The 22474-nt window shown below is 37.1% G+C and overlaps 1 protein-coding gene across 2 annotated transcripts in view; it reads right to left on the bottom strand.

Moving 5' to 3' along the window:
• PRDM5 (PR/SET domain 5) overlaps positions 1 to 22474 on the bottom strand; it is a 198074-nt gene that overhangs the window by 6000 nt on the left and 169600 nt on the right. For both annotated transcript variants that reach the window (XM_072755333.1, XM_072755334.1), the window contains one exon: positions 7017 to 7121. In XM_072755333.1, coding sequence (XP_072611434.1) covers positions 7017 to 7121 — 105 coding nt within the window. The remainder of the gene's footprint in view (positions 1 to 7016; positions 7122 to 22474) is intronic.

Genomic DNA, 22474 nt, shown 5'->3' with positions numbered 1-22474 from the left:
TAGTGTGTCTGAAAAACAGCAAGGAAGTGATATGGCCAGAGTGAGGTGGACATGGGTGGTGAAGTCACAACGGTTGGGATAGGAGGATGGGGGTGCAGATCTGTAGGGACTTTTAGACTGTGGTAAAACTTTGGTTTTTACTCTAAATGGGATGAACAATCATTGGAGGGTTTAAGTAAATGAGTAAAATATAATCCATATACAACCTACACCTACAACATATAAAGTCTGACTCAGAGGTGGGCAGCTTAGGACAGACTGTGAGGAGCAATGGTAGAAGACGGATAAATTAAGAAACTACTACATTATTGTAGGACACTCAGCTGATTGCTGGGGAGATGTGAAAAGTGTTCAGATTCTCAGCTTATTTTAAATGTAGGGCCAAACAGATTTGCTACTGGATTGGATGTCAGAATGAGAAAAAGAAAGGAGTAAAGGTGGCAATGGAAACTTAGAGAGGAGGGACCCCTGGGTGGCTTAACGGTTGAGCGCCTGCCTTTGGCTCAGGTTGTGATCCCGGAATCCGGGATCGAGTCTCACATTGGGTTCCCTGCGAGGAGCCTGCTTCTCCCTCTGCCTGTGTCTCTGCCTCTCTTTCTCTCTCAGTCTGTGTCTCTCATGAATAAGTAAATAAACCTTTATTCTCTTTTAAAGGAAATTTAGAGAGGAAAATAAGTTTGAGAAATATACAGAATGAAGACTGTCAAGAATTACGGGGACTGAATGGGGGCTACTTGGCTTTGAATCCTAGAATCCTGACTTGGCCAGTTGTAAATGGTGGAGAAGAGGCAAGTCACTCAACTTCAGTGAGACTCAGTTGCTTCAGATAGGTGGAAACATCTGGATATCTCTGGGATGTAGTGAGGATCAGAGAAAATATATACAAACTGGATCGCTAGATCTTTCCCACAACAGAAGCTCAACTAGATGATGCTGTTGGTCATGGCTTAAGGAAAAGTGTTTGGCATGTGGCTCAGAGCTTTAGTTTGGGTTATTTGGACATGGTGGAGCCCAGAGAGACATGTATAGAGATGTATACATCTCTATAAAGAGATGTATAGGGATCATGTTCAGTGACTGACAAGACTGGGGGAGATACTGATTTCAATCTAGAACACAGGAGAGATGTGTGACAGGCAGCTCAAAAAATCTGCCTCAAAAAATTTCAGAAGAGAGATCTAGGCAGGAGAAAGAGAGATCTGGAAGTCATCACCATAGGGATAAGAGCAAAGATATTTGAAGTTCAATAGCTATGGCATGCCGGGGTAGCTGCATGGCATGGTCATCCCATGACCAGGCCTAAGGGCCTAGTGTTAATGAGTGAAGTGGCATTTGAGCAAAATTGTAAAGAACCCAGATCAACATACATCAGTTTTTTCTTTACAATTTTGCTTATGCCACTCAAGTGCAACTCAAATGTCATGTGTATGCATGTGTGTGTGTGCATGCGCGTGAGTGTTCGTGTGTATGTGTGTGTGTGTGTGTGTGTGTGTGTGTATAAATGCCAGGCAGTGGGAACAAGGGATGCAGAGGAAGTAGTGTATGAAACCACACAGAACAAGGGACAGAGATGCAGATCAGCACCAAGGGATGCTTCAGGAAACTGACTCCTTCTCTGACCACTTACAACAGACAATTGTCACCAAAGGCTCTACTCATTGATCTCCGAAGAGAACCAAAATCCTTCACTGCTTGAACATTAGAAGCAGTAAGTGCCACAGGATTTGACCTGGACCAGATCCAGGCCTTATCTCAACTGAGCGCCCACAGACTGACTTTGAGTTTGGTGGTTAACTTCCTGTATCCTTATGTTATCTTGTTTGTGGTGTGTTTGGCTTGTTTTCTGTCCTGCTTTGTGTGCTGTGTAAGAAGCCAATTTTAATCACATAGTAAATTGTCCCTGGATCTGGAATACTGAACCTACTTTATAATTGTGATTTAACTTGGCTTTATCAACAAGCACATGAGAAAATGCTCCGCATCACTTGCCATCAGGGAAATACAAATCAAAACCACAATGAGATACCACCTCACACCAGTCAGAATGGGGAAAATTAACCAGGCAGGAAACCACAAATGTTGGAGAGGATGTGGAGAAAGGGGAACCCTCTTGCACTGTTGGTGGGAATGTGAACTGGTGCAGCCATTCTGGAAAACTGTGTTGAGGTTCCTCAAAGAGTTAAAAATAGATCTGCCCTACGACCCAGGAATTGCACTTCTGGGGATTTACCCCAAAGATACAGATGCAATGAAACGCTGGGACACCTGCACCCTGATGTTTCTAGCAGCAATGTCCACAATAGCCAAACTGGGGAAGGAGCCTCCATGTCCATCGAAAGATGAAGGGATAAAGAAGTTGTGGTTTATGTAGACAATGGAATATTACTCAGCCATTAGAAATGACAAATACACACCATTTGCTTCGACATGGATGGAACTGGAGGGTATTATGCTGAGTGAAGTAAGTCAATCGGAGAAGGACAAACATTATATGGTTTCATTCATTTGGGGAATATAAAAAATAGTGAAAGGGAATAAAGGGGAAAGGAGAAAAAATGAGTGGGAAATATCAGAAAGGGAGACAGAACATGGGAGACTCCTAACTCTGGGAAACGAACTAGGGGTGGTGGGCAGGGGTGGGGGTGACTGAGTGGCGGGCACGGAGGTGGGCACTTGACGGGATGAGCACTGGGTGTTATTCTGTATGTTGACAAATTGAACACCAATAAAAAATAAATTTATTAAAAAAATAACTTGGCTTTATGACTGAATAGAGCTGACACTGGAAGGACACACCTTGTGTTTGTGCCATCATAGCATATTGATGGCAGCCAACAAATCAGATAACTTAGATGAAACGGACATGTTCTTAGAGGCACACAAATAACCAAAACTGATTCAAGAAGAAATAGAAAAATTCCAGAGACAGTAACAACTAAAGAGATTGTGTCAAGGAAAAAACTTCCCAACAAAGAAAAGCCTGAAACCAGAGAGCTTCACTGATAAATTCCACCATTTAAAGATGAATTAACACTAATCCCCTCAAATTTTCCCAAAAAATAGAAGAGGAAACACTTCCTAATTTATTCTGTGAAGGCACCATTACATTAATACCAAAGCCAGACAAAAATATTATAAGAAAACTATAGGTCAATATTCCTTTTGAATACAGATGCAAAAATCTTCAAACAAACAAAAAACAAAAACTTTTGTTCTAAAGTATATTAAAAGGATTATAAGTCATGACCAAATGATATTTATCCAGACTGCAATGGTAATTTCACATTATAAAATCAAACAATGTAATATACTGGAATAATAAAAGATAAAAAAAAAAAAGATCATCGCAGTTGATAAAGCAAAACCTTTGACAAAATTCAATACCCTGTTTTGATAAAAATACTCAGAAAACTAGGATAGAAGGGAACTTCCTTAACATAATAAAGGGTATTTATGAAAAACTCACACATAACATCACATTGAATGGTGAAAGATAGAAAAGTAATGCAAAGAATGGACCTCAACTTCATACTATACAAAAATTAACTTAAAGTAGGTCAAAGACCTAAATGTAAGAGTTAAAACTATCAAACTTAGAAAAAAACCATGAGAGTAAATCTTCATGACCTTAAAATTGGCAATTCTTAGATCTGACAACAAAAGTATGCTGAGAAAAAAAAAATAAAAAACCAGATAAGTTGGATGTCAACATTGAAAAGTCTTTTTTTTAAGATGTTATTTTTTTAAAATAATCTCTGCATCCAACATAGGTGCTCAAACTCACAACTCCCAGACCAAAAGTTTCATGCTCTACTGACTAAGCCAGCAGGTGCCCTTAACATTGAAAAGTTTTGTGCATCAGAGGATATTATTTAAAAAGGGAAAAGACAACTTATGGAATGTAAGAAGATATTTGTATATCATATATCTGGTAAGAGTCTAGTATCTAGAATTAACAAAGTACTCTTAACATTCAATCATTTACAATAGCAATGAAACAAAAGACAAATATAACAACAACAAAACAAAAGACAAACAACGAAATTTTAAAATGGGAAGAGGTGTTGAACAGACATTTCTCCAGAGAAGATACAAATACCAACAAGCAAGTACATAGAAAGATGCTCAATATTATTAATCCTTTGGGAACTTTAAATCAAAACTACAAGGAGATATCATTTCACTCGCCCTAAGGTGACTATAATTTTAAAAAGCAGAAAATTACAAGCATTGACAAAGATGTGAAAAAACTGTCAGTTGCAGGCACTCCTGGCCGGAATATAAAATGGTGCAGCTATTATGAAAAATAGTAAAGCAATTCCTTGAAAAGTCATCACCATATGACACAAGCAATTCTACTCCTCGGGATATACCACAAAGAATGTAAAATAGGTAGTTAAATACTTGTATGCACCTTTTAGTCTCAAAGCAATTCACAGTAGCCAAAAGGGAGAAACAACCCAAATGTTCATCAATAATGAATAAACAAATTGTGGTATATCCATATAACAGAATATCATTTAGCCAAAGAGGAATGATGTATTGACACATGCTACAATGTAGATAAACCTTAAAAACATTATGCTAAGGACCTAGTCACAAAGGTCACATATTGTATGATTCATTTACATGAAATATCCAGAATAGGTAAATCTGTAGAAATGAAAGAATATTAGTATTGTCAGGATCTGTGTAGAGTAGGGAATGATTCCTTAATTGGTATGGGATTTTATTTGGGAATATTAATGTCTGGGCATGAGATAAAGGATATGGTTGCACATTGTTAATGTACTCCATGCCAATGAACTGTTTTTATTTTTTTTAAGATTTTATTAATTTATTTGAGAGAGAGAGATAGAATGCACAGGCATGTGAGCACGAACATGGGGAGGGGCAGAGGGAGAAGCAGACTACTCTCTATGCAGGAGCCCAATGTAGGACTCGATCCCAGGACCCTGGCGTCATGACCCGAGCCGAAGGCAGACCCTTAACTGACTGAGCCACCCAGGCGCCCCTGCATTGTTCACTTTACAATGATTGATTTTATGTTATGTGAATTTCATCTAAAAAAAAATCATTACCTTGGGAGTGTGAGGAACACATATATTAGAGATGGACTGTAATAAAACACAGGGAGGGTGCAGGCTACGCGTGGCTAGTGGGAGTAGAAACTGAGAGGAAGTAATGGAGTTGAATGCTATTTAGGAAGGAGAAATAATGGGAGTGGGTGAGAAAGGATGACTTCTATCCAGAATGAGTAGATTAAGAGCTTAAATTTTGGAACAAAGACGGCCAGTTCTCTACAGAGCAGGTTGCATTTCAGGGAGGTTTTGAAGGCATTAAATTTAAAGCTCTACTCAATGGACCAGTTTGAGCCATAGATAAGGAGCAGAGAGTTCTGAAAATGTGATAGAAATAAATGAAATAGAAGTAAATAGAAAAAAATTGGGCAGCATGGATGCCTCAGTGGTTTAAGCGTGGCCATCAGCCCAGGGTGTGATCCTGGGGTCTCAGGATCCAGTCCCACATCAGGCTCCCTGCATGGAGCCTGCTTCTCTCTCTGCTGTGTCTCTATCTTTTTCTCTTTCTCTCTCTCTTTCTCTTCCTCTCTCTCTCATGAATAAATAAATAAAATATTAAAAAAAAAAGAAAAAATCATGCCTGTAACATTAGAGTTTTTTTTCAGGATTTTTTTTTGTTTTAGTTTTAGTTTTTGTTTTTTTTAATAACATTATGGTCCACTTTAGCTTAGGAAGTAGTCAACAAAAATATTTAGCATAAATGAAAGTTGAGTTGAATGTGATGGTAGGAAGGTGTCTATATACAGTTCATATTATTTTCTATCTCCCGTCAGTTATTTGTGTAGCTGTACAATTAAGTGATCTAAACAGGTTCCGTCTATAATAAAAAAATGTTTCCAATAAAAGCACCAATGAATTAAACCAACAAATTATTAAGCTGGGGCTCGCTCTACCTCCAGTTCAGGATAGAGCTCTACATGTGTACATTTCTTTCTCCACAAGTACTTCTTGCCTTAAAGAAGTTCACTGTTCATATAGGTATTTTTATGAGTAGGCTCACTGGGAGTACATTGTTGCCTTAACCTTACCACCAAAGTTTCATGGAAGGACAAGGAAAACATCTCGCGTATGTGAGTTTCCTTTCATGTGGATTGCTTACCCCATACCCTTTTCCGTTGGGATATGCCAATGGGACTAAGTACTGAGTTTCCCTCTACATTTTAAAGAGAATTCTATGCTATGCAATTTCACACACTACAACTTTAATGTTTCTTCTTCTGCTGAACTACATTAATACTCTTTTTGCTATTTTTGTGTTAGAAATAATGTTTTCCCTAAAGCTGTGTCAATCTTCTGTCAACTGTCAATCTTACACAGAATTGTGACACTGTTCATTGAGAAACCAATTCTTTCCTTAATTAATTAACACTCAGATTGATTTTACTGACAGTGGTTGTATTTTTCCTTTCATAAATAGTGTAAACTATGTTGATAATTTCATTTCAATTCAAATGTCACAAGCAGAAAATCTAAACATTTAGCAATATTTTTTAAACAAAGGAGTTTGTTTATGTTTTAGAAATTCATGGTTAGGCTATAACAAAATAAATAATAGGTCTGATCAGTTACATCTCTCATTTAGCTGTCATTAACCTGTCAAAGATTTGGGTGGACACATGAAAGCTGCCTTGAGTCATCACACACTTACACCTTGTGAGAACATCACAATTACATTAAAAAAGGTTGCAAGCAGGCCTTAAAAAAATCTGTTTATTTGCTGCAGTAAATTAGGATGAACAGAATTACTACAAAGTGGTTACATGGATTACACAATCAAAAGATATAAGCAGCACAAGGCATGAATAGAATGACCAGCACTGCAAAACACACACACAATCATATACATACACAGAGTTGCACAGACCCAGACACACCCGCTACACACACATCTGTTACTGGAGGGCACTGGGGAGAGAAAAGAGAAACCAAACTCACATCACACTGAAAAGGTTTTTCTCCGGTATGCGTCCTCTTGTGCTCATCCAGGCCTCGCTTCTGGCTGAAGGCTTTGCTGCACTCGGAGCACTTGTATGGCTTCTCCTGCAGTCAATGAAAAGAGATCGCCATGAATCTGGGTGAACTCAGAGCCCTCCTCACTAAGGTATACGCGTGGGGATATTTTCCCGAGCTTCTGTAGGGTGCTGCAGCAAATCCAGAGCAGTGCCATGAGTTATTTTATTTTAATTTTTCAGGAAAAACAGCAACACTCAGTGTCCGCCTGACAAACTGAACTACTTGCTCATGGTAGTTCATAGTTCCAACATGTACTGTAGTTCTCTTATTTTTTTATTTTATTTTTATTTGTTGATTTGAGAGAGAGAGAGACCGAGACAGAGAGAGAGCAAGAGAGTGGGAGAGTATAAGCAGGAGGAAAAGCAGAGGGAGAGGGGAAAGCAGGCTGCCCCCAGAGCAGGGAGCCTGATTTGGGGCTCCATCTCAAAACCCTGGGATAGTGACTGAGCCAAAGGCAGACACCTAACCTGTTGGGCCCCTAACCAGGCACCCTTGCAGTTCTTTTAACTAAGTCATAGTTAGCTTTGCAAAGCTAGGTTGTGAATGTCTGACATGATCTAACTACTAAAAGAACTGAACTCTAGTCTTCTTTTGGTCTTGGTGGGCCACAAAAATTTACTGACACTAAGAAAGGGCATCATGGACCAAAAGAGTTTGGGAACGCTGATCTAGAGGGTGCAAACTGCTTACTATCTCAGAGAACGAAAACTTCAGAACGACATTTCCATCAGATATTGGGGATATGTATAAAAAGCAATACAGCTCAACTGTGGTTTAACTATTTTCATCTCAATTGCCCAATCTTTCTTTCCTATGTAGAATGTTCTTTTCTAAAATCTAAACTACTTTCTTAAATGAAGCATATTTATAAATTGTTTGTCATAGACTCTTAAGGAAAAAGAAAAAATTCCTACAGGAAGAAAAACTGTCCACATTCCCTAGCCACCTTTGATACTAGGTACTTACATTACCATCCTTTTCACTTGTAAAGAATTGCAAAATAAATTAAAAATTGTTAAAAAAATATTGTTCCACTAAAACACCTCCTCAAAACAAACAAACAAAAAACAAACAAAGCCAGCTGGCCATTACTAAACAGTGCATAAATAAAAAGATTTGGGGAAAAATAAACTATTTGTTTAAAGTAAACTTGCAGTGAAATTTTTTCCAGATACATCTTCAAAAATGTTATAGTTTTTTTTATAGATTGAGATAGTGTGTATTTAATTTCCTGTTATGTAGATAAATTCCATGCATATTTTCTCCTTAGTATTTAAGAGTATTACAAAAATTTCCAGATCTACAAAATCAAACTGACATGTGTGTGGCTACCAACTAGCTCTTAAGGAATCAAACATGCCCAGTGCAGCTGTGACTCCCAAAGCACCCCCACCCCGCTCCCTAACTGCAGTACCTCAGCACCTTGTCTGTACACTTCCCCAGAGGTGACTACTAGTGCTGGGTATGGAGCTTATCATTCCCTGGCTTTTCTCTATATTTTTGCTGCCCATGTTTGGAAGGATCTCTAAGTAAGACATAATATTATATTGCCTTTTAAACTTATTTAAATAGTGTCATACTGTATGCAAACTTTGTGAGTTCTTTTGAAATTGATGTATTTTTGCTCAACATTATCTTTTGAGCTTCTAGCCCTCAATTTCATTTTGTGAACACATGTAGTTTCTACTCATTCATTGTTAATACCATATCATATTACATTCAACGGCTATACCCCAATTTGCTTATATATAGTATCCAGTGATGGGTAGTTCATGTTTTTCAATTTTTCACTCTTACAAATAATGTTGCTTTGGTTTTTTTTGTACACTGTCTACTTGAATGCAGGTAGGTGTAATTTCTATGGCATGTGTATCTAGAAGTGGGATTGCAACTTCAACTCTTCTAGGAATGGCCAAACTCTACAAAGTGGATAAGCCCTTTTACATTCCAACATCCAGTACATTCTTATAATCCTATCACTGTATTTTACCAATTTTGAGACTTATGAGGGACATGATGAGTGTATATAAGTTTAAAATAATTATGTTCCTAGAAAATAGGACCTTTTATGAATTTGAAGTGATCTTCTTTATCTGTAATAATTCTTTTTTATTTTAAAATTAATTTAGTCTTCATATAGCTATAAAACCTTTTTAAAATTTGCCAGGGGTGGGGAAATAAGGGAGATGTTGATCAAAGGGCAGAAGACAAGTATCCTCTGGAGAGCTAATGCACAGCACTGTGATTTCTAGTGAACAACACTGTAGTATTATTTCACAGGTGCTACGAGACGAGATCTTAAATGTTCTCAACATACACGTACACATACACACAGTCATAAAGGTAATTATATAACATGATGGAGATTTAGATAACACTATGGTGGTAATCATATTGCAATATATAAATGTATCAAATAAATACCTTGCACTTTAAATGTATATAATGTTATATGCCAATTATACCTTAGTTTAAAAGAAGGAAGAAAAAAATAAATAAAATAAGCATTTGCCTGGTATATTCATCTTTGTACTTTTAAACAGTCTATTCTTAGGTATGAGGAGTATCCCCATAAAAAGTATCCCAACTGGATTTTCTTAACCTTCTCTTATATCACTTTTTTTTAAGACAAGTTCTGCTTCTTAATATTCATTACTATTTATCATTTATTATAGTTTAATGACCATTATGATATACTAATATATTTATCTATTAATATTTGTTATTAATTATGTATTTAATATATATATTTAAAAACATGTGAATATACTTCATCATTTTATTTTGGGCATTGCTTTTTATCTTGCTTCTCATTTCCCCCCTATATTTTCTTACATGTTTTGGATTAATGATTTTCCCCTCGTATCATCATAGAAGGTATGAATACTATTTCTATCCCCTTAGTGGTTATCCTTAACAGTTCTATCACGTACACTGAACACAATCGAAAGTTTATCTGTATGTTTTCTCTCCTACTGAATAACGAGTCCTGCAGAATGCTCCTGTCTCACATGTTATGTGTAAGTCTTTTATTTGTGTCTTGGCTTTAAAGCCTGATATGGAATCATTATTATTTAACACATCAGTGTGGTTTAGTTTTATACATTCTTAATGATTACTTGACTTTTCATGCTTTCTGACCTTCAGAGGATCTGATGATGGTAAATTCTTCTTTTATATTTGATTGAAAATGACTTTATTTCTCATTTGTTATTAAGTGAAAGTTTACAAATCCAATTAGATGTATAACAGACTATTTTTCACATCTCTTAGCCATTTCCATCTCTCTGTATTGCACCATTTGCAAGTTCTTTAGAATCAGCTATCAATTATCTTCAGTAGGAACCTGTTAATAGGATCAATTTTTAATTTCCATTAATATTTTAAGCTTTTGTAAGTTTTTATTTGGTTCTTTTCAATTATGCTTAATTTTGATAAAATCTTATTTTTTACTCATGTTGCTTAGAGCTATTTAAAAAATATGCTAGACATTTATATAATTTACCTCATCTGATAAATCATTATCTTAAGTTTTTTTGAAGTCTAATTCTGCTATTTGTGGTTTCTCCTGTCTCCTGCTCATGGCTCTTGTTTCTTTGGAATTATGGGCTCATGTTTGGTGGTCTTTATCTGTTAAAATCCGGTGACCCTTAGGTTGAGGGTATGTCCCTCCAGACAGCATTTGTGTTTGCTTCTGCCAGGCATTCTGGGATGCTATCAATCAAAGGCCATTTTAAGTTTATTTCTTGCTTTAGGGTTTTCTGGTCAGGGAAGTATTTTAGGTCTGAACTCTAAACACACTTGAGGGAAAGACTGTGGTTACAAACTCGAAGGAGAACTCTTTCTCTCTAGCCAGCAATTACTCTGAGACAGTTCAATGTCCTAAGCATCTCTGTCTGCCAAAGGTAGATTATTTCCAGTCCCTGATTTCATTTTGAGTATCACTTTTCTAGGGTCCCAGCACTGTGGTGGGTTGTGGTTCCATCTTGTCCTATAACCTAAATCCAGAGCTTGCCTCCCTTTCGATCACCACTGAAAACCAAATCTTGAATTTACGGATACTGGCAAACACGCTGAAGGTGTTCTCATTCTCAACTTGACCTTATCACTCTGGCCTTCGGCTTCAGTTTGCTTTGTTGGATTCTGGGGATTATTGTTACTTTTTTTCCACACAAGTCCAGCATGGATATGTGTTTTGTATAGGACCTCTGTTTTTTAAAGGACTGTTCAAAGTAACAGAAAAATACTGAATTTTCTTGGCATCCAAAAAATAGGATGTTTACTGATTTTTTTCATCTAGTCTAAATCAACAAAATCTCTTTTCTCATATCACATGACCTTTGGTGCCTATTATTTCTTCAAATATTGCCCAGTTTAAAAAAAAAAAAACTTGAAAATGTAGTTGTAGGTATTTAAATCAGAAATTTCTTGGAGTTGCTGGGACTTTTATTATATCCAAATGTTTTACTTGTATCTTAAAAACATATAAAGATATATAAATATGATGTATATGAAAAGAAAAAAGGAAAGGTTTTCTCTGTACAATCTATCTATAGAACAAGATCTTGTGAAGAAGTCAATCACCATGGCAGCTGCAGTGACAGCTAAGTGTCTGGCAGAGAACAACCGAAGACAAGACCAAGTATCTGGATGACTTCCTTAGAGAATGATAGAAGTTTCCAGGAGCAAAAGGCAATGAGAAACAAGGTCTGTGCATCACTGATTAACAACACCCCTCTAATTCCTAAATTTCCTTTTAGCAGGTACTGTCTAGGTAGGCATCCTACAGTGCCCCATGGATACTAAGAAAGGTTCTGAGCCAGTGTATGGGGATTCTGGCAAAAGGATAAGGGTTTTATAGTTATCACAAGTTTTCAAAAACCCAAATGTGTATTAAGCACTGCCTTGGATGGAATAAATAATGTTTTACACACACATTCACCCACTCATATATTGATATTTTTCAAATGTTTATAAATACCTATTGGTGATTATTTCAATACACTTTACTTACAAATGTCACTGAAATTTTATTACCTTCACTTATTTATTTTCTCCTATAAAAGACATTAAAAGTACAACTATCAAGTGTTTCTATGTGTGTGTTGGCAGGAAAAATGGGGTTTCAATTTTTCCTGCCAACAGGAATTGAATTCCAATTCATTGAATTGGAAATTCACTGAATTTCCAATTCAATAAGTTTGAGAATTATAGTTGTAAAAGGGACTCATTTAATGGAAGTAGTTCTCTCTTTGCCTGGATGTAAAAGGGACTCATTTAGTGAAGTAGTTTTCTCTTTGCCTGGACTCCTTCCTTTTTATCAAGAACCATTTGAAGCTGAGGATTCCGTGGGGTTTTGCCCTAAGATTATCAGCTCACATAGGGCTCTACAATCACACTTCTACGTCAGTCTAGAAAGAAAGGTCCTCTGAGTCCTTTAGGCTATAGCAAAGTACAGTAAGAAGCCATGTTTGCCTTTCATGTCTGTCCATCTCTCTTATCCCTAAATCTTAAACAATATACAATTTTCTTGAAGATATTGCAAGGAAGGATATAATTTCTGACAGATTTGGTCACAATGCCATATAGTGCTCCTTGAAAAGAACTTTAATGCACACCCTTGAAAAGATTTCAGTTTTTTTAAAGATAATATTTATTTATTTAGAGAAAGAGCACACATGCATGAGTGAGTGGGGGGAGGGATAGAGGAAGAGGGAGAGAGAATCCCAAGCAGATTCTTCACTGAGCATGGAACCCTGAGATCACTACCTGAGCTGAAATCAAGAGTTGAATGTCTAACTGACTGAGCCACTCAGGCATCCCTGAAGACTCCAATTTATAGTGAATGGTACCAAAGCACGTGTTAGAGAAAATTCCTGTTCCAGTAAACAGTTTGTATACTGGAAGCAAAGCCAGAGATCACAGGTCAACTCATCTCAAATTTAAGAAAACCAAATTAATTGAAATAGGAAGAAAAAAAGTACATTTTATTTTTCAGAAAATAAAAACAAAACAAAATCGCATCCTTCTTTACTAATTTCTTTGCAACTACTCCTAGTGTGCCATGTGAAAGAAATTCCATCTCTCACATGGTGAGCATAGTTGGGCCCAGAGAATAAGCGGAGTGGTACAAAGACACTTACACTTGTTCCTCCTCTCCTTTTCTCTAAAAATCATGAAACAAAACAAAACAAAACAAAAAAACTATGCTGCCTCTAGAGCATTCCTAAGTATTCTCAGCCCTAAAGTCCCAGTCCAGAAGAACCCATGCTTGTGTGCAAGGAAGGAAGAGAACTTCAATTTCTAATCTTTGCTGCCCACCCTTATCATTAGGTTCACTGAGGATGACAGCAGTTAGGCAACTGTACAGCAGTTGATACAACAAGAGGCCACATGCCACAGAAAGCTTAGGAAGTCTGAGTTCTTATTGGCAGGTTAGACAGCAGAGGTAAGGCTGGGTTATATGCTACCTTCCCAAGTATACAGTGGAAAATAATTTGCAGGATGGAGTGGCTGAAGTGTTTAAGCAAGTTTGGACATTGTTGGACTTCCAAAGGTCCCATCACTCCTTCTCCACAAAGAACTCATACAGTATCATCATTATAACATTAATCCTCCACTACTTCTCTTCCTTTTTATCTTTTACTCCATTACAAAATCTATAATATGGGCACAAAATCTGATTCAATAAAATTATCATGGAAATTGTAACACCGTTTCAGAGTGGAATATGTAGTATAAATTACACATTTTAACTCATTAGCTGGATTTAACCAGAGACAAAATGATTAGGTCCTTGATTAATTCTGTTTCTGAATGATTACACAGTTTAACTGACAAATACCTTGTCCTTTGTCATCATAACTGGGGAATCATTACTAAATGGAGGCAATCTATTTGTCAGTTAAACTGTAATCTGTCAAAAAGTAGAATTAATCAGTAGTCTAATCAGCTCCCTTTAATCAAAAAGCATTTGGCAGAATTCATTCAGAAGGTAGGATTTATAGAGCTGTATACCCTGTACCTTGTTATATAGCTACTAAAAAGTCCTATTTTTGTGTTGTTAATGCCCATCTGTATTAAAAAAAGCTTCAAATGTTATATTTTTTCCAACATCAACTGAATTAAATCTCAAAATCATTTTAGAAACAAAGTTATATTTTTAATAAATCCTGGAGGGATCTTGATGTTGAAGTTCTTTAAAATAGATATTTTTTGGAGCTTTCCTCCTACTTTAGCTAAAGGATTGCTTGCCAGGATGTAAAGAAGCATGACCTCCATTATACAGATTACCAAAACCAAGGATGGATCATGGGTAGATTATCTGCATGCCACCAGTAGATATTGTGAATATTACTTCTGGTTATTTTTATGTTAGGCCCAATTAAGTAAAAACAGAAAATATAACAAATGAGCTTTTCTCCTTGTAGTCAGAAGTCAAGGTAAATAGTATAAGGAAGTCAGAATGCTGGCATTTGTGACAGTGGTAGCCTGAGTCCAATAAAATTGAGAAATAAGAATTAGTAAGCAATTAAAACAAGCTGACTAGTGAGTATGGTGAGGACTAGCAGAGCCTGTGGTATTTTGAACATGTATAAACACAGTTGGCTTATGATAGGGCTCAACCTATGAGCCAAAAACTGGCTTTCTGGTTGTTACATAGTATGTGGATATATTTGATGCACAAACTTTTCCTTTATTTGTCTTGCTCAAAGCTATAACAAGGCCAGAGTGTCCATGCTCTTAATGAAATAACTTACATGTGAGCAACTTGAACATCAAATACAATTTGAGAGAAGAAGCTCACTGAAGAGGAATCAGATATGGAAAGAAGTCTCTTTGTCACTCTTTCTCACACACACATGTGTGTTAGGATATAAAGTTATCATTGGTTGCAAATTAATTTCGTTTGATTAACTTTTCTAGACTAAATATTTCTAGTTACTAATATTTCCCACTAGAGTTCAGAAAAATGACTTTTGCCAGATGATCATTCCCTACTTCTAAATTTAAAAGAAAATCTTAAAAACCTCATGAAGCAGGGATTTAGTGTGAATTTCTTAAATATGAAATTTCTAAATAAACAGAAATTTTATAAATTTCTAGTTCCCCATTTTCTCAGCAGCTGTAGCAACAGTTAACTTTCTCCTGTTGGGCACATGGCAAACTCTGGGAGAGGGGAAACAGAAAACTTGTGACTAATACAAAAGCATCACATTTTTGTAGTATTTGGGGCAAAGTCATTTAACTGTTCTACTCTTCCATCTGCAAAATGTCTCACTCATTTCCAAGGTAGAATGTAGAGACTCTCATATAAGGGAAGGTCATATTCAAACAGCCTTAGACTTTTGTCAGCCTGCACTCTGGTAAGACCCATTTGCCAAACCTTCCTTAGGCAAGGCACAGACAGCCTAAGCCCTCCACTGTGGTCTAGAGCACGGTTTCTCAACCCCAGTACTACTGAAATCTAGGGCCAGGTAATGCTTTGTTTTGGGGAGCTGTCCTGTGTACCCACTAGATGTCAGTAGCACATATGTCTCCCCTCCAAGTCTATTTCCACTGCATCCTGCAGTGGCCCTGACACTGACCTGAGGTCATCCTTGACACATGCTCTTCAGGGTGGCAGAAACTGTGAAGTCCATGCTGATATTTCCAGATTTTTCCATTTTACTAGAAGCCAGCTAATTCTCTTCATAAGACTGGTTTTTAACCAAAAGATGACTACCCAATTCCATAAAATAACCAATTTGCAATAGAGTCACAGGTGAAATTTAGAGGGGGCTTTTCGAGTGTGGCCACACAGGCTGCTATTACACACAGCTGAGGGGACAGATCTATGGCCCACAGCACAGCATGCCATATATCTAACAGCAACTCTTAATGGCCCTGTTTCTCAAAGTTCATGTGCCACCAGCTGCACACAATCAAAATGCACCGAGTTTCCCTCTAACGAGCAGCCTTGCCTAGAAAACTTCTTTTACAGATGTTTATAGCTTTTGTGACTTTTTATTCACCATCTTATTTTTATAGCTGGTGTGATCTTTCAACATATGACAAAACAAACCCAAGGCCTAGTAAACAATGCACCTAAAAATTATAAGTCTTTGGGAAGCTTACAGAAAGCTAGGAGAATATTTAGAGCAGGTTTCTACATAACACATCCATAATTGGTTTTGCATTGTAGCTAATGGAAAACACACTTTCTATAAACTAGGAGAATGATTGCATAATTCACATATAGAAAACTAAAAATAAGCACAGTAAATAGAATATAATTCTTATATTAAAGTGTATACAAACTTTAAATAGAAACAAGAAGGCACTTAGCTCCCTTTTAATCCACTCTTGAGGCCTACAGAATAATGCATACGAGTTAAATGGCTAGAACAAAGCCCTAGCACTTGCAGAGAGATGATAGAAGAGCTAGTCTGGCATAAAGCAAGCAAAGAATCGTCCAAACTAGCTCGAAAACCTCGTTTCCCTGGGGCTACCCTGGTGACTCGGACTGGTCATCTGGAATAATGAGGCAAACTGACATAACTACATTTCTCTCTCCTTCTCTCCCAGTCTCCAGCCTATGGACTGCAGCACTGCCTGCATATCTGAATCACCCAGGGGATCTTTTTAAAAAAACACTGATGCCTGGGCTCCATTCCTAGAGAGCCTGATTTAGCTGGTCTGAGTATGGCCAGGCACGGACCCTTTTTAAAGCTCCCGAGGTGCTTCTAATGTGCAACCAGAAGCGAAAACTTCTAATCTGATCCCCCATCCTCTCAAGTAATAACTGTACTACTACTAATAAATACAACACAGCAACGATAACTTCTATTTCTCCTCCTCTTCCTCTGATGCTCTCCTACCAAGGCACTATTGTGTATGTTAATAGAATGTCTACTTCATGTTGGCCGATAAAGTGCTTGGAACTGTTAAGGATTTTTTTTTTTTTTTACATTTAATTGTTAAGCAATACTGTATATCTGGCACAGTTATTCTCACTTGCAGATGATGCAGTATTAGTTTTAAAATATGACCAAGGTTACACTGTAGGGTAGCCAAGGTTAAACTCAAAACATGGCATGCTTCCTTCAGGGCCAGTGTCTGTCTGCAGTGACCTCCTTGTGTGTGGCTTCCTACGCATCAAACTCTTTCCTTGAAGAGGAGGCTACCTAGCCCAGCTGAGAGAGAATCTTGGTGAGGCTAAGCTGCTTGCACGTGGGAATCACCTGGGAATGCATCGAAAAATCTTGATGCCTGTGACCCCCCCCCCCACCCAGTGTGATTTCATTGCTTTGGGGGTGTGGCCTGAGCTTTGGCACTTTTAAAGGACCAGAGGCAATCCTAATATGGACACACGTTTGGGAACTGTTGGGCTACATCAATGATGGCAATTCCATTTCCTTTTCAGTTATGGGTTCAGATTGGAGCATGTCCCATGGCTGTGGTTGTGGTGCAGAGAAAGTAAGTCTATGGGGATTCTGGGAAAGACTTCTCCTGCCTGCTGAGGCTGACCATGTATGGGCTTGATGCCTAAGCTACTGCAGCCACATGGTAGCATGTGAGGGGCTGGCTGAGGACAGCAGGAAAGATGAGAGGATTCCAAGCCACTGAAGATCTTGTAGAGCCAGGCTATTAACCAACGACAAGATGGCCCTACTTCTGAATTCTTATGTGACTTATAATCTTTATCATTTAAGACCCTTTCAATGGGGCTTTTGGTTACTTAGGGATGAAAGTATTCAGTCTCTATCTTCCCAATTATCACACCATATTCCAACGGCCCTATGCTAATGACAGAGAAACCTCTTGCTCAGATTGAAGCACAATGCTACAACAATGATCAGAAACTCAAAGTCAGCGGCTAGCTATTAAAAAATGACAATGTAAAACCTGGTCTAAGAGCCTCAGTCCTAAAAATGGGGGAAAGTGTTCTTTTGGACAGTAGTGTTTTTCTTATACACATGAAAAAAGTTAGAAAGGAGCTGAAAATATATTTGCTGATAAGAATTCTGAGAACAATGTGAGATTTGTGCATTGTAAAGAATGTTCTTTGTAATCCTTGAAAGAAAAACAATGCTAGTTAAGTGAAAGAGTGTTATTATTTAGATTATTTAAAGGGAAACGATTTATTTCCCTGCATAATGACTATTTAGATATTATTTCTCAAAAATCCTACAAAAGAAGACTAATCATATGAACAGGAAAATCTTATAACAAGGAGAAAGTTATTCTCACCAATTTTCAAAATTATAAATCAAACTCTGAAATATAAAAGTAAATTAGAACAAAAATATGAGGAAATATAAGGGAAAGAAGTAGAAGGGAATAGAAGAGAAATAACTATATAAAGGACATATAGAAAATATAAATGTATGTATGTATCTAATATTTATACCTACATGTTTTGATAAATATATATATCATGTCCAAAAATTATGAGTTTCTTATAATAATCAGAAGTGAAGCCAATCATAAAAACAAACTGTTAGAGCTGTGAGAGCATAGGATGCTAATGTGACTGTCTCATTCTTTTGTTACATATTGTCTTCAACATTTTGGTCGTATCCTATAAATTTGCTAATGAAAATCAATGTAGGTCATAAGTTTAAAACAGCCTCAATTTTTTTTTTTTTGCACGTTCTAGGTTGCTTCATTTAACTATGGGATATTTCTGAAAAATTTGGTCCCAAGACCCAATAATGTACCACCAAAAGCAAACTGAGAAAGAAAAATATTACCTACTTCCTTTAAAAAGCCAGTATTTTCTATATTTGGACTAGTACTTTAAGCCTACCTACCAGTTAGTTTAAATGTTTCTAGTTCTACTTACAAGTGATCTGACAACAATCAAGATAACCCCCATGATTAGATGATGGTGTAATTGAGGGTAAAGTCATCAGGAAAAGTCTCCATTGTGTAGGAACTGTAGGGGACAAAGTTTTGAGACATGGTCCTTATCCTCAAGAAGAGGCTGAAAGATTTGAAAAAAGGGCAGACAGAGTAGATGGAGTTGAGGTTTACTTGTCCATCAACCTTCAGTTTCTATGGCTACATAATTTGAAATATAATATGCAGCAAATACCAAACATCCCTGTCAATTGAGGGGCCATAATATAGTGGTACAGGCTACAAAGAATAATGTAAGGTGAGAACACAAAATAGTCACAGACTCTCACTTTTAAGAAGCAGATGCAATTAGTCCACAGAGAATTGATTTAATTCCTCTTGCCTACTTCCAAAAATAACAAGCATGGTTTCTGACATATGTGATGGTGGCAAGTGTAATCCATCTTTGAATGAAACTACAAAGTTTATTCAAAGGTCTGTACGAGAAAGGAATTATGTAAATGCAAAGTCCTAGAAAAGGGATATCTAATTCTAAAGGAATAACATACTTATCCCATTACACAACTTTGAAAATAATAAGAACACAGCAGAAAGGTGCTATCACACATGCAACTAATTCGCCCATGGCCAACGGAGCATTCATTTCAGCCAAGTTCATGTCAACAGGTGAAACACAACCATCAAGGCACAGGGAGAAGTCAGAGGAAATCATATCATCAATATAAATTACATCTCTGAATCAACACACTCCACAGATGGCAGCGAGTTAGTAGCATAAACCTGCCCTCTTCAAACCTCAAAAATGTTGAATAAAACAGCCTGTCTATTTGCACAGGTGAGGAGCCCATGGTTGTCCTGGCAAAGATCTTGCTAGATTTGAATGTGCTCAAGTCATACAATGTTTTGACAAAAAGTCCGTCAGCCTAAAAAGTTAGGAAGAGAGAAAGAGAGAGAAATACATTAATTAATTAAGGAAAGAAAGGGAGAAAGAAAAAGAGAAAGGGGAAGAAAGAATGAACAAACAAGAAAATTACTGTAATAAATGGGAACATTTTTGTTTTCCTAATTTAAATATCATAACATTTTTAACCCAAAGGCAACTGCAGAACATTATTTTTATTCATAAAATGTGTGTCTTGACTCTTTCCCCTTTTCATCTGAATGGTTTTGTTCTGGAGGTAAATTTGAGCTCAACCTTCTTTCACAAATGGCTGAATTCTTTATGAAAACTTTTTGTAATCTCTGGTGGTACAACACAGACTTTGCAGGCTGATATATACTTCCTACCTACTACCAAATACCATTCCTACCCCCAAAACAAAATGACCTATCGTCATCAATGGTAACCGGCACAAATCAGATTTTGCCTTTTTTTTTTTTTTCAATATATAATGGTGACCTCACTGGCTAGCTTCTGATTGTTTAGGATTCAGTATATTCCTTGAGAAAAAACTTCTCATTAATTTATTTTAAGAACTCTTGGGGCAGCCCTGGAGGCTCAGTAGTTTAGTGCCACCTTCGGCCCAGGGTGTGATCCTGGAGACCCAGAATTGAGTCCTGTGTCAGGCTCCCTGCATGGAGCCTGTTTCTCCCTCTGCCTGTGTCTCTGCCTCTCTCTCTCTCTCTGTGTGTCTCTCATGAGCAAATAAATAAAATCTTAAAAAAAAAAAAAAGAACTCTGACTAGTATAACCAATTGTCCCCATTTACCTAGGACTAGTCCAGTTTCAGCCCTGAATGCCCCACATCTCAGGAAATCTCCTCAGTGTGAGGAGCAAAGAGCAAGATGATGCAATGGCAGCACCACCTGAAATTAGGGATTAAGGCCTGTTTTAAGGTCCCATTTATATATCATCTAGGGACTATAGGCATCATCCCTGTAGATTCACTCAGCTACCACTTGATAGGACAATATACTAAGCAGGAAAGATTCTGTAACACAAGGCCTGACTACACTCTTCCTTGTGAGAGAGCAAATAAATACAAACAGTAAATTTCAGAGTTACTCAGAAATCACCCAACTCATTCTCTCTTAGAACATATTAGGTAAAAAGAAAAACTTTGAATTGAGACAATTTCCTTGTTTTCACTATATTCTAAGACACAGAAAGCCTAATAAAATTGCAGATCTCAATTCTGAACCATTCCTTTTCGTACCTGTGTGATGATCTTATGTTCTTATGTGACGTCTTACTCTGTATATTTGTTCCTTTATTTGGATATAACTGTCCCTTCAAAGTATGCAAACATGGAAGAAAAGAATTGTCACTATGATCTCTTAGATCAAAATTTTGTTTTCTTTTTATACTTGCAGTGGCAATAGTTTTTTTTTTAAAGACTTATTTATTTATCCATGTGTGACACAGAGAGAGAGAGGCAGGGACATAGGCAGAGGGAGAAGCAGGCTCCCTGCAGGGAGCCCAAGTGGCACCTGAACCCGGATCCCAGGATCACGCCCTGAGCCGAAGGTAGGTGCTCAACCGCTGAGTCACCCAGGCATTCCAATACTTTTTCTACTAGTAGCTAGATACCCTTTACATCAAATCAATGTAAATCATACATTTGGTGGAAGATTCAGTTAACACGATTTTCATTATGCACACAAAGGAACCAAGCCACAAAGAGGCCCAAGTGCTCAGAGGGAGGTCAGTGAGGGCACTTCTTTTCTATCAAATTAAGTACAGACCAATTTCCAAAGACCTCTCTCCAAAGAGAGAAAAGAAACAGACACTGAGCATACCACAGTCACAGCACTGGCAATAGCTCTTAACAGGACAGATGTTGGAGAACTAACTCATGTCCTGCCAATGAGGAAATATAAACAGAATTTAATATTTTAAAAATTCACAATTTAGCCATTGAGTCATATATTGCTTGGTGATAAACTGTCCCGCATGTTAAAGACTATATTGCAGATGAATGTCATTTTTCGGGCAATGACTTGGTATACTGCTTACATATCTAAAAACACATGTTGGTTTTTGTTCCTTCACTTCTGTTGCCTCTACAAACCAAATATATATATATATATAAGAACTCTTGGGGCAGCCCCGGTGGCTCAGTGGTTTAGCTCAGTGGTTATATAATATATTATATTATATATAATATATATATATATATATTAGATCTAAAGGGGACATATACATCACATTCCAGCAAAATGGAATGGCAACTTCTGTTGCCTCTACAAACCAAATATATATATATATATATATATATATATATATATATATATATATAAGAACTCTTGGGGCTCTTGGGGCAGCCCCGGTGGCTCAGTGGTTTAGCTCAGTGGTTATATAATATATTATATTATATATATATATATATTAGATCTAAAGGGGACATATACATCACATTCCAGCAAAATGGAATGGCAACTTCTGTTGCCTCTACAAACCAAATATATATATATATATATAAAATGTTGTATATATATATATATAAAATGTTGCTTTTAATTTGTACTGGAAGAGTGAACCAAATATCTTCACTCACTGAATAGGAGTAGTAGCTGAAATAGCCACATACATAAGA

The sequence above is a fragment of the Vulpes vulpes genome, chromosome 4 (genome assembly GCF_048418805.1).
Source record: "Vulpes vulpes isolate BD-2025 chromosome 4, VulVul3, whole genome shotgun sequence".
In the NCBI taxonomy this organism is placed as follows: domain Eukaryota; kingdom Metazoa; phylum Chordata; class Mammalia; order Carnivora; family Canidae; genus Vulpes; species Vulpes vulpes.
Note: the sequence above shows the minus strand (reverse complement) of the source record. Positions and strands in the feature narration are given on the sequence as shown.